The 13,863-nt window shown below is 42.8% G+C and overlaps 1 protein-coding gene across 6 annotated transcripts in view; it reads left to right on the plus strand.

Annotated features, from left to right (window-relative positions):
- The first annotated feature begins 13,476 nt into the window (after positions 1–13,476).
- ARMC2 (armadillo repeat containing 2) overlaps positions 13,477–13,863 on the plus strand; it is a 157,971-nt gene continuing 157,584 nt past the window's right edge. For 2 of the 6 annotated variants that reach the window (XM_065590191.1, XM_065590195.1), the window contains exon 1: positions 13,478–13,675. In XM_065590191.1, coding sequence (XP_065446263.1) covers positions 13,494–13,675 — 182 coding nt within the window. In that variant the 5' untranslated portion in view covers positions 13,478–13,493. Of the gene's footprint in view, positions 13,676–13,863 lie in introns of all 6 variants that reach the window. The other 4 variants (XM_065590190.1, XM_065590192.1, XM_065590194.1 and 1 more) reach the window with 4 other exon arrangements.

Consider the following 13,863-nt stretch of genomic DNA (forward strand, 5'->3'; position numbering starts at 1 on the left):
AGAGGGAAAAGCTGTCTCCAGGGTGGAGGTGGAGATGCCGTCTGCTGACTTTGACCAGTTAGACACAAGTGCTATCAAAAGACCTCAGTGTAGAGTTGTGTGGCTGAGGGAGGCCTTGAAAGAGTATTTAAACACTCAGCCCATTAACGTGGTGTGGTGGACTGTGCTCTAGCTAGCCCTGACCTTTTGGGGGCTGTTCGGAATTGTGTAGTGCTTGCTCCCAAAGCTATGAATTGTGTTGCTTGCTATATGTTTTTGAGCACCGCTATGCATTCTGCAATATGTGGTGTTGTGAACTAATAAAGATAATTTTATTTTTCAAAAACAGAAATTTATTGTGTGGCAAAAAAAAAGCCACAAACAAGTAAATACAAATTTTAAACATAAATAAATGGAATGAGACTTTGCTGCCTTTCCAATTTCAAACCTTTCTGTTAATTTCAGTGGACAGATGTAGTCTGTTGTGACTACACACATACCAACTGTGGTTCTAACAGGTCAGGGCATATGAAGCTGTGGTTTTCTTTGTTGTCTCTCAGTATAAAGTGGTAAAGATAAAGATGCGTTCCCCATGATGCTATGGTGAACGGTGAGGGGTGTAGGGAGCTGCTAGAGTGGAGTTCTTCAAGAACTGCAAATGGTGGAGAATCTGGGATTTTTGGACCTGTAGGTTAACCACGTTCTGCAGGATTTGAGTTTAATGCCTGAGGAGCCCTATTATGTCCTGGTGCATCTCCCTCTCCTTTTTCTGCTGGAATTCCTGGGCCTTTCTCCTGTCTGCTCTTTCCTTCTCCAGGCCATCTGCCATACTCACCCTCCAGGACCTTTGTTCATGATCTGATACAGCACTGGCCTGCAGGATCTTGCTGAACATGTCCTCCCTGGCCCTCTTCTTTCTCTTCCGCCTCTGGATCAGGTGTTGTATGGATGTGGAGGAGGCACCCCTGAAGACTGCAATGAAAGCAGCAGCTGATAAAAAGACAGATGTGTCACTGGATTTATAGTCACAATGGAAAGAGAAAGATAAGTTTCAAAACTCCCTTGCATCCCCATAAAACCTTTTAATAAGACATGCTTATTTACAGTTCGGTTTTTCAGCTCTTTTGCACAGCACTGCTAGCCAGCCACAGGCATGATGAGTATCATTGCTGGGGGAGGGGAGGATGGAGAAGAATTTCAGCTTCATGGAATAACATTTTGGTCTCTATCTCATGGGTATGATTATAGAGCAATGGCACTGAATATTGGCATCATCTTCCATAGGTGGTGGTGATTTTAGCTGATAACTCACTCTTGAGGGTCATAAAGGCACAGAGAACACAGCTGCTACTGGAATCCTGAAGCCGCCCAGTCCCGTTCCACTAGCCTGTGTGCTGCAATGGTGCCAGCCAAACTCATTTCAGAATGGCGTGGGAAAGTGTTCTACTGTGGAGGAAGAAATAAGGCAGCCATCCCTAGAAGCCAATAGGAGAAGATTGCACAGTACCTCCATGAAAGTTTCATCAAGATCTCCCAGGAGGCTACAAGGGCCAACCCTATGTACATAAACAAACTGCTTCGTGTGCCCCTCTGCCACCCCCCACACCTAACCCAACAGGAGAATGAAATACAGATAACAGCTCTATCTATTTGTTGTACTGCTACCTCTTCTTGTCTGAATAAAACAATGAAAAGTCAATACCTGTGACTTGTTAACTGGGGGATGGGCACCATCTTCAAATTAAATTTTGTAAGGAAAAATGCATGCACACACTTACCCAAGGTCTCTTCCCCTTCATTGGGCTTGTCTGTGCTCATCTGGCGGGACTGGCTAGACTGTGATGGAGTCTCGACTATATTCTGGCTCATGGCATGGCTAGAGCCCCCTTGTATGTCCCACTGCCTCACTGTCCATGGCAGAGTTCTCTGTGTCAGGCTCCTCTGAAGTGTCCACGGTGATCTCTGAGGTGCTTGTGGAGTCTCTACCAAGTACAGCATGCAGCTCATTGTAAAAGCAGCAGGTCTGCAGCTCAGCACCAAACTGCTTGTTGCACTTATAGTATGCCAGGTGCAGTTCCTTCTCTCTCATGTGGCATTCCTGCTGATTCCTGTGGTACCCTTGTGCCTGCATTTCCCATTGCGACATTCCCCAGAGGTACCCATAGTTGCGAGGCACCCCACCACTACCTGTTCTTAGTGTGAAGTAGTCTTGTCTGTGTGTTGTGTATCAGCTCCCTGAAACCAACAGCCTCTGGCAGCACAAGCACTAAACTTCCAGCCCTCTGCAGACCTTGCTCTCTCTGTACAGGTAGCAATGGGCGCACAACCAACCAAATACTTGAAGCATTCTCTGCAATGTCCATCCCCTTATCCACTGTACACTCTCAGAATTACCCAGCCTGCCATTTCCAAAGGAACCGTATACATCAGCTTATAAGATTCAACTCAGGACCAGCACTTAGTTTAACACCATGATATATTGATAGTGAAAACAAGAATAAATGTATTGACAAAGAGTAGAGTTTCGGGTAATAGTGAGTAAGAATATTGAAAACAAATGGCTACGTGTAAAACAAAGTAATAACATGCTTTCTAGAGATTAAACGTAACTAACAAATTACTCTCTAGTCTAAAGAAGTTTCTCACCCAAAGTTATTTTTGGTGTTTTCAGCCAAGCCTGGTTGAGATTTCTTTTCATGGAGCAAAAGCACTGTCCTTTTACTTCTTCAGTGACGGGTGTCGGAGCATCCCCTGAAATATACTCAGGCAAACATTTGATATGCCCTGCAAGAAAAGGTTCTTTCTCCTCAGCTGTATTCAAGATGTGGGCGTACCATGGATTTATATAAGGGCAATAAGATATTCTCTGTCTTACTCTCTATCCCTTTTTGAATGATTCCTAACATCCTGTTTGCTTTTTTGACTGCCGCTGCACACTGCATGGACGTCTTCAGGGAACTATCCATGATGACTCCAAGATCTCTTTCCTGATTAGTTGTAGCTAAATTAGCCCCCATCATATTGTATGTATAGTTGGGGTTATTTTTCCAATGTGCATTACTTTACATTTATCCATGTTAAATTTCATTTGCCATTTTGTTGCCCAATCACTTAGTTTTGTGAGATCTTTTTGACGTTCTTCACAGTCTGCTTTGATGTTAACTATCTTGAGCAGTTTAGTATCATCTGCAAACTTTGCCACCTCACTGTTTACCCCTTTCTCCAGATCATTTATGAATAAGTTGAATAGGATTGGTCCTAGAACTGACGCTTCGAGAGCACCACTAGCTACCCCTCTCCATTCTGAAAATTTATCATTTATTCCTACCCTTTGTTCCCTATCTTTTAACCAGTTCTCAATCCATGAAAGGATCTTCCCTCTTATTCCATGACAACTTAATTTACGTGAGAGCCTTTGGTGAGGGACCTTGTCAAAGGCTTTCTGGAAATCTAAGTACACTATGTCCACTGGATCCCCCTTGTCCACATGTTTTTTGACCCCTTCAAAGAACTCTAATAGATTAGTAAGACATGATTTCCCTTTACAGAAACCATGTTGACTTTTGTCCAACAATTTATGTTCTTCTATGTGTCTGACAATTTTATTCTTTACTATTGTTTCAACTAATTTGCCTGGTAGTGACGTTAGACTTACTGGTCTGTAATTGCCGGGATCACCTCTAGAGCCCTTTTTAAATATTGGCATTACATTAGCTATCTTCCAGACATTAGGTACAGAAGCTGATTTAAAGGACAGGTTACAAACCATAGTTAATAGTTCCGCAATTTCACATTTGAGTTCTTTCAGAACTCTTGGGTGAATGCCGTCTGGTCCCGGTGACTTGTTACTGTTAAATTTATCAATTAATTCCAAAACCTCCTCTAGTGACACTTCAATCTGTGACAATTCCTCAGATTTGTCACCTACAAAGGATGGCTCAGGTTTGGGAATCTCCCTAACATCCTCAGCTGTGAAGACTGAAGCAAAGAATTCATTTAGTTTCTCCGCAATGACTTTATCATCTTTAAGTGGCCCCACTGGTTGTTTAGCAGGCTTCCTGCTTCTGATGTACTTAAAAAACATTTTGTTATTACCTTTTGGGTTTTTGGCTAGCTGTTCTTCAAATTCCTCTTTGGTATTTCTTATTACATTTTTACACTTAATTTGGCAGTGTTTATGCTCCTTTCTATTTACCTCACTAGGATTTGACTTCCACTTTTTAAAAGATGCCTTTTTATCTCTCAATGCTTCTTTTACATGGTTGTTAAGCCATGGTGGACCATAGGTTGAAAACCACTGGTCTAGAGCATGGAGCTGCCATGGGCAATTGCCTACAATAAGCAGTCACTGTTGCATGAAACGGGGCATTGTGAGACAGCTTCTGGAGGACTGTTAGGGTCGACACAGGTCATGCAGTGTTGGCACTCAAACGGCACAGACCTCAGTGGATTGACCATGGTCACGCTGTTTGGGGATGTGGTTTTATTACTGTGTTACCATAACAGAATGCTGACATCGGCTGGAGACAAATCTGAGTTTAGACATATGCACAAATAGGTCAACAAATGGCAACTTAAGTTGACCTAACTTTGTAGTGTAGACCAGGCCTCAGGTGCATGGGCCATCCCTTCCTTACCACTGGTCAGCTATCCCTCAGAGGTGGAAAATCAGCTTGGAGCAGTTGCAATAGTACACTGCCCCAACTTCCTCTCTGCAGTGGTCCTGAGCAGATGAGCACAACTTCAAAAGTGCATGGAGTTTGGCCAGTTGGTGGAGGGTTGACTAGGACAGCTGGGGACGCACCAATTCTGTTAATTCATACTGCGGTCTTTGCCAGGAACGAAGGGCTTGTCTAAAAGAGGAAATTTAGCAGCATAATTATACTGCTATAGTTATATGGGTATAACTCTCATTGTGAAGACTCCAGAATAAGAGTGTCCACAGAGGGAATACCACTATATATAACACTATATTTATGCTAGTAAATTTCCCCGTGTAGACAAGCCCAAAAACTACTCTGCTGTGGAAATCACTGCGTCCATATCCCTGAAAGTGAATTTCCCAGGACACGGTCAGACAGGAGGAGTCTGGCCCATTATATCAAACAGTTGTGTGCTTTCATATGAAGTGCTGTGTTCAGCAACTTAGGAAAGATATAAATGAGCGTGGAAAGGACTCAAGACAGGCAACAAAGATGGTTAGAGACATGTTAAATTCCTTTTTAAAAAATGGAGAGGAGGAAGGAAAAAAACCCAGAAAATGATACATCAGCAGTACCAATTCTATATAAAATGTTTTCCAAAGTTTTCCATGAGGCATTAGCAGCTCTTTAAAGGATAATCTGTACTGCTTTGTAATGTACAAAGCAATAAACAGCTGCTGAGATTGATTACATGATTCAACTTTGCTTTGACTATTAATCAATCTCAAAAGCCATTTATTGTGAGTACACTACAACAGAGATTATTGCTGTTACACAACAAACCATAACATGGGAAGGGAACAATAAGGATGGTTTTCTTCCATTGTTAGTGCTTAAAATGCTATGCTGCCTCACAGGCACCGGCTTCTAATTTTCCACAAGGGTGCTCAACCCCCGCTCTGCCCCAGACCTCGCCCCCATTGAGCACTTTTCCCCAAGCCACCCATGGAGTCAGTGCCTATGTGCTGCCTTTTTCTTGGGCTTTCAAGTGACAGTCACACTGAATGTGGAAGGCCTTTGTTCCTGCAGGGAGTGGCCTGTGTAGAAAAAAGAGTGACACTAATAAGGACTTCAGTATCATTTGTGAGAGGAATAGCATGATGCTAACAGACGAGGTGCCAGCACATGCCAAGGACCCAGGCCTCACTGACAAATGGATAGCTGGAAACCAGTCTGGCTCATCTTTGTGTTAGTATAATTAAAATAGATATTAAAGTAAGAAGAATTTAGCTGTATTAAAATGCATATTGTTTGCTTGCGCCCAGTTTACTAATGAATCAGTGACCTGTCCTCTTTATTATTTATGACAGGTTTCAGAGTAACAGCCGTGTTAGTCTGTATCCGCAAAAAGAAGAACAGGAGTACTTGTGGCACCTTAGAGACTAACAAATTTTTTTTCTCTTAATTAATTGGCCTCTCAGAGTTGGTAAGACAACTCCCACCTGTTTATGCTCTCTGTATGTGTGTATATATATCTCCTCAATATATGTTCCATTCTATATGCATCCGAAGAAGTGGGCTGTAGTCCACGAAAGCTTATGCTCTAATAATTTGTTAGTCTCTAAGGTGCCACAAGTACTCCTGTTCTTCTTTTTATTATTTATCATTCCACTGATTTTTGTATCATCTGCAAACTTTATCAGCAATGTTTTATGTTTTTCTAAAGTAACTGATAAACATGTTAAATAGCGTAGACCTGATCCCTGTGGGACCCTACTAGAAATGGACAATTGATGACAATTCCCCATTTACAGTTACATTTTGAGACTCATCAGCCAGTTTTTAATCCATTTTATGTTTGCCATGTTAATTTTATATCATTCATGGTTTTTTAATCAAAATGTTGTGTGGTACCAACTCAAACACCTCACAGAAGACTAAGCATATCTCTGAAATATATCAACACTATTACCTTTATCAACTAAAAATCAAGTTCGTTTTACAGGATCTAGTTTCCATAAAACCATGTTGATCTGCATGTATTTCAATACCCTTCTTTAGTTTATTAATTGAGTCCTGCATCAGCCACTCCATTATCTTGCCCGGAAGCGATGTCAGGCTAACAGGCTTATAGTTACTTGGGTTATCCCGTTTCCCTTTTTAAAAATTGACAGGACTTTAGCTTTCTTCCAGCACTCTGGATCTTTCCTAGTGCTCTATGACTTATTGAGAATCAACATTAACAATCCAGCAAACTCCTCAGCCAGCTCTTTTAAAACTTTTGGATGCAAGTAATCTGGATGTGCTGAATTAAAAATGTCTTTTAGTAGCTTCTGTTTAACACCCTCCAAAGATACTAGTGGAATGGAGTTATCATCACGCTATGATGAGACTACATCATCTGTTTTTCCCCCAAACATAGAACAGAAATATTTATTGAACACTTCTGCCATTTTTGCATTATTATTGATAGTTCTCCCATTTCCAACCCGTAATGGACCAATACCCTTGCCAGGATTCATTTGTTCCTAATATATTTTTATAACTCCTTATTATCCTTAACTCTGCTGGCCACAGATTTCTCCTTGTCTCTCTTTGCTTCCCTTATTAATTTTCTACAATTCCTAACTTCTAATTTATATTCATTACTATCAACTTCCGCTTTCTTCCATTGTTTGTTTTTTACAGATGCCTTCACTTCCCCTCTAAACCAGTTTGTTTTTTTTAAACCAGCATAGCCTTTTTCCTCAATTGTGGCTTTTTAGGCATCTCTGGGTATGTCTTCATTAGCAACATTAAAGCACTGCCTTGGCAGCGCTTTAACATGGCTGTGTAGTTGCAGCACCAGCCCTGGGAGAGAGCTGTCCCAGCGCTGTAAACCCCCCCCCCCATGTGGGACGTAGCTACCAGCATTGGGAGCGCAGTGTGTTTTTTTTCACACCCCTGAGAGAGAAAGTTTCAGTGCTGTAAAGTGGCAGTGTAGACAAGGCCTAATAAGGTGTTCTTAAATGATCCTCAATTATCATTCAGATTTTTTTGATTAAATTCTTCCTCCCAGTTAATATGGCTCATAATTGTTTTTAGCTTTGTGAAATTGGCCCTATTAAAGCACCAAGTATATATTATTGGTCTGGACTTTAGTCTGCTCAGACATTATATATGTGATCAAGTCATGATACAAATACATGAGAAGTAAGAGGAAGACCAAGAACATGGTAGGCCCCTTACTCAATGAGGAGGGAAAGACAATAAGAGAAAAGCAGCAATGGCCAAAGTGTTAAATGCTGTTTTTGTTTCAGTTTTCACCAAACAAGTTAGCAGTGATTGGATGACTAACATAGTGAACATCAGTGTAAATTGGGTAGGACAAACCGGAGAGAGCCCAGAAGAGAGCAACAAAAATGATTAAAGATCAAGAAAACCTAACCTATGACGAAAGACTGAAAAAAATGGATTTGTTTAATCTGGAGAAGAGAAGACTGAGGGAGGACATGATAATAGTTCTTCAAGTATGCAAAAGATTGTTATAAAGAGAGGGTGATAAATCATTCTCCTTAGCCACTGAGGCTAGGCCAAGAAGTAATGGGTTTATATTGCAGCAAGGGAGATTAAGGTTAGACATTAGGAAAAACTTCCTAACTGTAAGGGTAGTTAAGCACTGGAACAAATTACTTAGGAAGCTTGTGGAATCTCTGTCATTGGAGGTTTTTAAGAACAGGATAGACAAATACCTGTAAGGGATGGTCTAGATCAGTGTTTCTCAACTTTTTTGATACCAGGGACTGACTTGCTGCCTTCCTAAACTCTGTCAGGGTGCTAGCCATTGAGAAACACTGGTCTAGGTGAGGGGTTCCCAAACTTGGTTCGCGGCTTGTTCAGGGTAAGCCCCTGGTGGGCCGTGAGACGCTTTGTTTACCTGAGCATCCGCAGGTACTGCTGCTCACAGCTGCCAGTGGCCGCGGTTCGCCATTCCCAGCCAATGGGAGCAGCGGGAAGCAGTGGCCCGGCCTGCGCCACTTCCCACAGCTCCCATTGGCCAGGAACGGTGAACCGCGGCCACTGGGAGCTGCTAACGGCCATACCTGCGGACGCTCAGGTAAACAAAGCGCCTCACGGCCCGCCAGGGGCTTACCCTGAACAAACCGCAAACCAAGTTTGGGAACCCCTGGTCTAGGTAATACTTAGTTCTGCCTCAACATAGGGGACTGGACTAAATGACCTATTACGGTCCCTTCCAGTCCTACATTTCTATGATCATTTGTACCTAAGCTACCATTTATTTTTCAGTTTTGTAATCAGTTCCTCTTTATATGTTAGGACAAGGTCTAATATATAATTCCCTCCACCACCCCCATTTTGGCTGCACACTTTTTGAATTAGGCAACTGTCATTGATTATATTTAGAAATTCCAAGGATGTTTTAGTACTGGCAGTATGAGACCTCCAGTATATGTCACTCGAATTGTAGTCCCTCATGATCACACATCTTTTTTCCTGTAGATAGGTGCATAAGGAAGTGGTCATCCTGTTCCTAGTGTGATTAGGTGGTGTGTAGCAGACATCAACTAGTACCCTGTCTTGTGCTTTATCCATTAGACAGTGATCCCTAACATTCAAGATCAATATCTTCTGAGTTATCAGTGACTCAGAAACAGGTAATGCCATTTTTAATATAGTGCCACTCCCTCTCCCCTTTTGCTCACTTGATCCTGCCTAAATAGGTTATAACCATTGATTTTAACATTCCAATTATGTGAATCATTCCATTGGGTTTCAGTAATAGCAACTAGATTGAATTTGTTTATCAGAGCAATTCCAATTCTTCTTGTTTATTACCCAGGCTCTTACATTTGGTGTAGAGGCAATTAAATAATTTCTACTCTTTAGGTCCTTTGGTTCCTGGATTAATTTTGTTCTCAACATCTCAATTTTGTGCTGAGTATTCATATTGTCCCTCTTTTACCCTCCCCTTTTGCTATTAGTTTAACCCCCTCCTGACTACTCTAGACAGCCTGTTCCCAAGGAGATTGGTCTCCCTTCTACTGAGGTGGAGGCCACCTATATAGCCCCTCTCCCCATAGAGGGTAGATGAATGTTCCACAAAACCGAAGTCTACACCTCTTACCTACCTAGCAATTCACTTGCAGAATCTTCTGCCTTTTGTTTTCCTTTGCTCAAGATGCAGGAAAGGTCTCAAGGAACATAGCTTGGACATTCTTCTTCTTTGGCATGCTTCTGAAGTATTAGAGCTTCTCAAAAAAAGCTTGCAAGAATCTGTTGTCATGAATTGCTTCATCTTCCTCTGTAATGCAACCGCTACTGAGGTGAAACATGGCACTAATTTAACAGCACATGCAGCAAGACTATACAGACTACCATAGGACTGGAAACCTTTATCTACATTAGGTTTTTTAGCAAAAGTTTTCCCTCGTTGCCAACACTGCTTCAGCGCCATTAGAGATAGTTGTTTTAGGTTGCAACAGTAGGAACCCTTGTCTAGGCAAGGCTCCTGTGGCAACTAGTGTTTTTAGCTGTGTGTCACCTAAGTCTGATCATAGCAAGTCTGAATGGCTTGGTGTTAGAATCCCAAGAGATCATTGATCAAAAATGTTCAGGACCTAAGTTCTAAGACTAAAAAAGATGATGCTTCCATGAGCATGATACACCTCAGCACAGTTTGGGACATTGGTTCAGTACTGACTCAGGAGAAATTACTCATAACACTTCCTTGCAGAACCTTGTTTTTTCCTTGGTAATCCAAGTACTGACCTTCCTGAGTCCTAACCAGTTTATGGGGTTGATGCTCTCATCCTAAAGTGGCATGGCTCCAGACCTACAGATTTAATTTAAAAATACGTACATTTTAGAGAGGTGAGGACAGTTCTTTCAATTAAAAGTAAATGCAAGAAGAAGTAAGAGATTTAAGTGAGAAAGTTAGAATAGCTGAGACATAGCAGAGAGAAATTACAAAGGGAATGTCTGTAATTGACAAAGATAAGAACCTGAATAAAAAATTAACTTTTGAACATGGCTCCTTCTATACTCCTTTTCATATGCACACTGCTCTTCTCTCCCTGTTCTATACTTCTCCCACCCACACCCAACAACCCTCCAGGTTCACTCCCAGGCTCCTTCCCAGCAATTACTTCCTTCTTCCTCAGCTCCTCCATTACCCCCGACTCCCCCAAGCATTTGCACTGCTTTGGGGGGCGGGGGTGAGTCCGGTCAATATACCTAGTAAGGAATCTATTTGTCAAAAAAATATTTCCTGAATCTTTTTTGTCTGTATTGTTACAGACATAATTGTTGACAGTTATTTTGAAACGGGTGTGATTATTTTGTCAAATAAAATATGCAGAATTTTAAAATATAGGGCACAGAATTTTTTTTTTTGGGGTGCAGAATTCCCCCAGGTGCAAATATCCTGGGCAAACCTTATCAAATTAAATTTAAATATTTTAGGATACCCATTGTATTAAAATACAAATGTTTATGTACTATTGTGAGATTGTGAACTTCAGAAGTATTGTGAACTTCAAAAGACTATGTTGAACAATGTAGCAGACACACCTGAGCTTTTGAGAGAATACATGTGAAGTAGAACTCTTAGGAAGTAGTGGGGAGGAAGGGATTGCAAACCCCTGCCTATGAACTCAGCCTTTGAAGCTTCACCATGAGCAGGGGACTACGTGTCTGAAGAGCACCTGTTCCCTGAGGATAGTTCAAAGACCTAAACTGGATTCTTCAGGGGCCAAACAGACAAAGAAAGGATTTTGTCTTTCACCTGGCATACCTGAGTTAAAGCAGACTCGGGGCTGCCTTTCTAATCCAGCAACCAAGCAGGACCTCCAGTCCATGAAAGGCCTAATCATTATAGGGAAGGATAGGAAGGACTTTGGCCTACTGAGGCCCCCTAAGATTGTGTTCTTTTTCAGAGCAAAGGGTGTAATGAATTTTGAAACCACAGGAAAACCCCTGAGTGGGGGTTAAGGTACTTCTGCAGAGCCCATGTTGCAGTTGGGATGATCTTTGGTAAATTTATTAGTATGTGTGTAGGTTCTTTTATTGTTTTAATACCTTTCTCTGTAATGCTTCTACCTTAAGAATAAAATGTTCTTGGCTAAGAAAGAGCTGTGTGTAACTTATAACTGTGGGCAATTGCACTGTTGTTAGTACCTGAAAAGAAAGCAAAGAGGCCTGCTTAGGCAGACTTTTTCTGGATTAACACAGTGAAAGCAAGAAACTGGTCAGCCAAGATATACCCCAGGGAGAAGAGAGACGCAGCATCCAATCCATGATCCACAAACATAGTCTGCGGATAACAGCAGATTTGCAGGGCTCGAGATATAAAATTTGGATCCACATCCATCCATGATCCACAAACATAGTCCATGGAAATCCATATAAAGCAGATATCTGCAGCTTTGCAGGGCTCTAGTTGTGTTCCCATTTCTTTGTTAAAGAAAGTGAAGATGAATCCCTTGTCAAAGAAAACCTTACTCATTATATTGTGTGTGTGAATTATAGGTCAGTTCCTTACCTATTGTTTTGGGGCAATATTTTAGGTAAGTTTCAGTATGTATTCAGATAGGACTAAAGCCAGAGACTGTCCCTTTCAAGGTCATAAGTGATCTAATCACCACAACAGATGACACAGGCCTCTCTTTATTAGATATTTGGGAAGTTTTTAACAGGGGTGCTGGAACAATTTTTACAGTGGGGTGCTGAAAGACATTGAACCAAACGGTAAACCCTGTATATAATGGAAACCACTTCAAGCCTGGGGATGAGGCAGCATCCCCTGCACTCCTAGTTCCAGCATCTATGGTTTTTAAAACTGCAAACCATCAAATTACCCATCTGGGTGACAGGTTAAGTATAACTGGGAGTCACTGAACTGGTTCTAATTGCCTCTGGCAAAATGATTCCAATAATCATGAGATGGATTTTCATCAGCAGCGATCAACCATGTGAGAGGGAGTGTGCACAGGATCTGATAGATATGGTCAGGGTTATAATTCCTACGCTGCTGAGACTAAGGTGTGTGTGTAAATGTATTTATATAAAATATCTCTCCCCAGATTCCTGAGATGGATTTGTATAGACTGTACCTGGTATGACTGAATGACATGGAAACATCTAAGACTATATCCCATACAAAAGAGTGAGATGGCCAGGAGATACGTCAACAACATTTCCAATTTTTGATGGCAAGATGAGAAAATAATCAGTGATTCAACAGCTAGACATTGCCATTGACCAGGATGACAGAGTAAACTGGTTTTGTGCTGGAGTCTTGCCTGTGTGCATCTCATTTCCATACCCATCACTCGGGTTAGTCCCAAAGTTACCACTGTTTGACACAAAGGTCCCTGGGGTCCCTTTCACTTTTATTGTTGAAAATGAGCTGAAATTATGAAACAGAGGTTACTGGCACGTTTATCCTAAAGGAACAAACCCTGTTTCCTTCACAAATACATTCTGTGATCCTCATTTTGGGCCTTTGTCACGCAGCACGTTCCACATTAGGGCCATGGTGGGTTGATAGGGAGGCGCAAAAAGTGTCTGCTTAGAGCGATGGGGGAGGAGGGGGGAGTAAATTTCCTTCCACCCCAATTTTGGGGGGCAGGCAGAAAGGTTATTGTACAGCCCCTCACTGCTTCCTACCACCCGCCCCCGCAACTCGTGGCGCCTGCGGCTGAGAGGTGAACGGCAGGAGACAGCACTAGGCTATTGCCTCCAGCGCACCGCTCCTGCCAGCTTCCCACATTCAGTCCCACAGCACGAGCCCCGCCCAGCACAAGCTCCGCCCCCTACTTGCCACCGCCCCGTTCTCTTCAGAAGACAGGCTGGGATAGGGCAGCTCTGCGCATGCGCTTGCTACTGTCTGCGCATGCTCACTGGCGATGCGTGTCCGGCCGGCCGGCTTGTTTGGAGCCGCCTGCCCTTCGACACAGCCAGGGGCTGGGGGAAAAGCGCCGCGTGGCCGTCAACGGCGGCAGGAGTGGGGACCGGCGCGGAGAGGACCCGCTTAGCACAGAGCCGCCGACAAGGTGCCTCCGCACAGCCCAAAAGGGATGGGAACCCGGGACGGGGCCGCTCTGTGTATGGTTGCCATGGAAACGGGCTGCCCGTTTCACCGCTCATCCCGGCGTCAGGGCCGCTGGAGGCTCCCCCCCCGCCCCCCCACGCTGGGGCAGGAGCCGCTGGAGGCTCCCTGACCCCCCTTCCCTCCCCAGGC

This window comes from Chrysemys picta, chromosome 3, assembly GCF_011386835.1.
Source record: "Chrysemys picta bellii isolate R12L10 chromosome 3, ASM1138683v2, whole genome shotgun sequence".
In the NCBI taxonomy this organism is placed as follows: domain Eukaryota; kingdom Metazoa; phylum Chordata; order Testudines; family Emydidae; genus Chrysemys; species Chrysemys picta.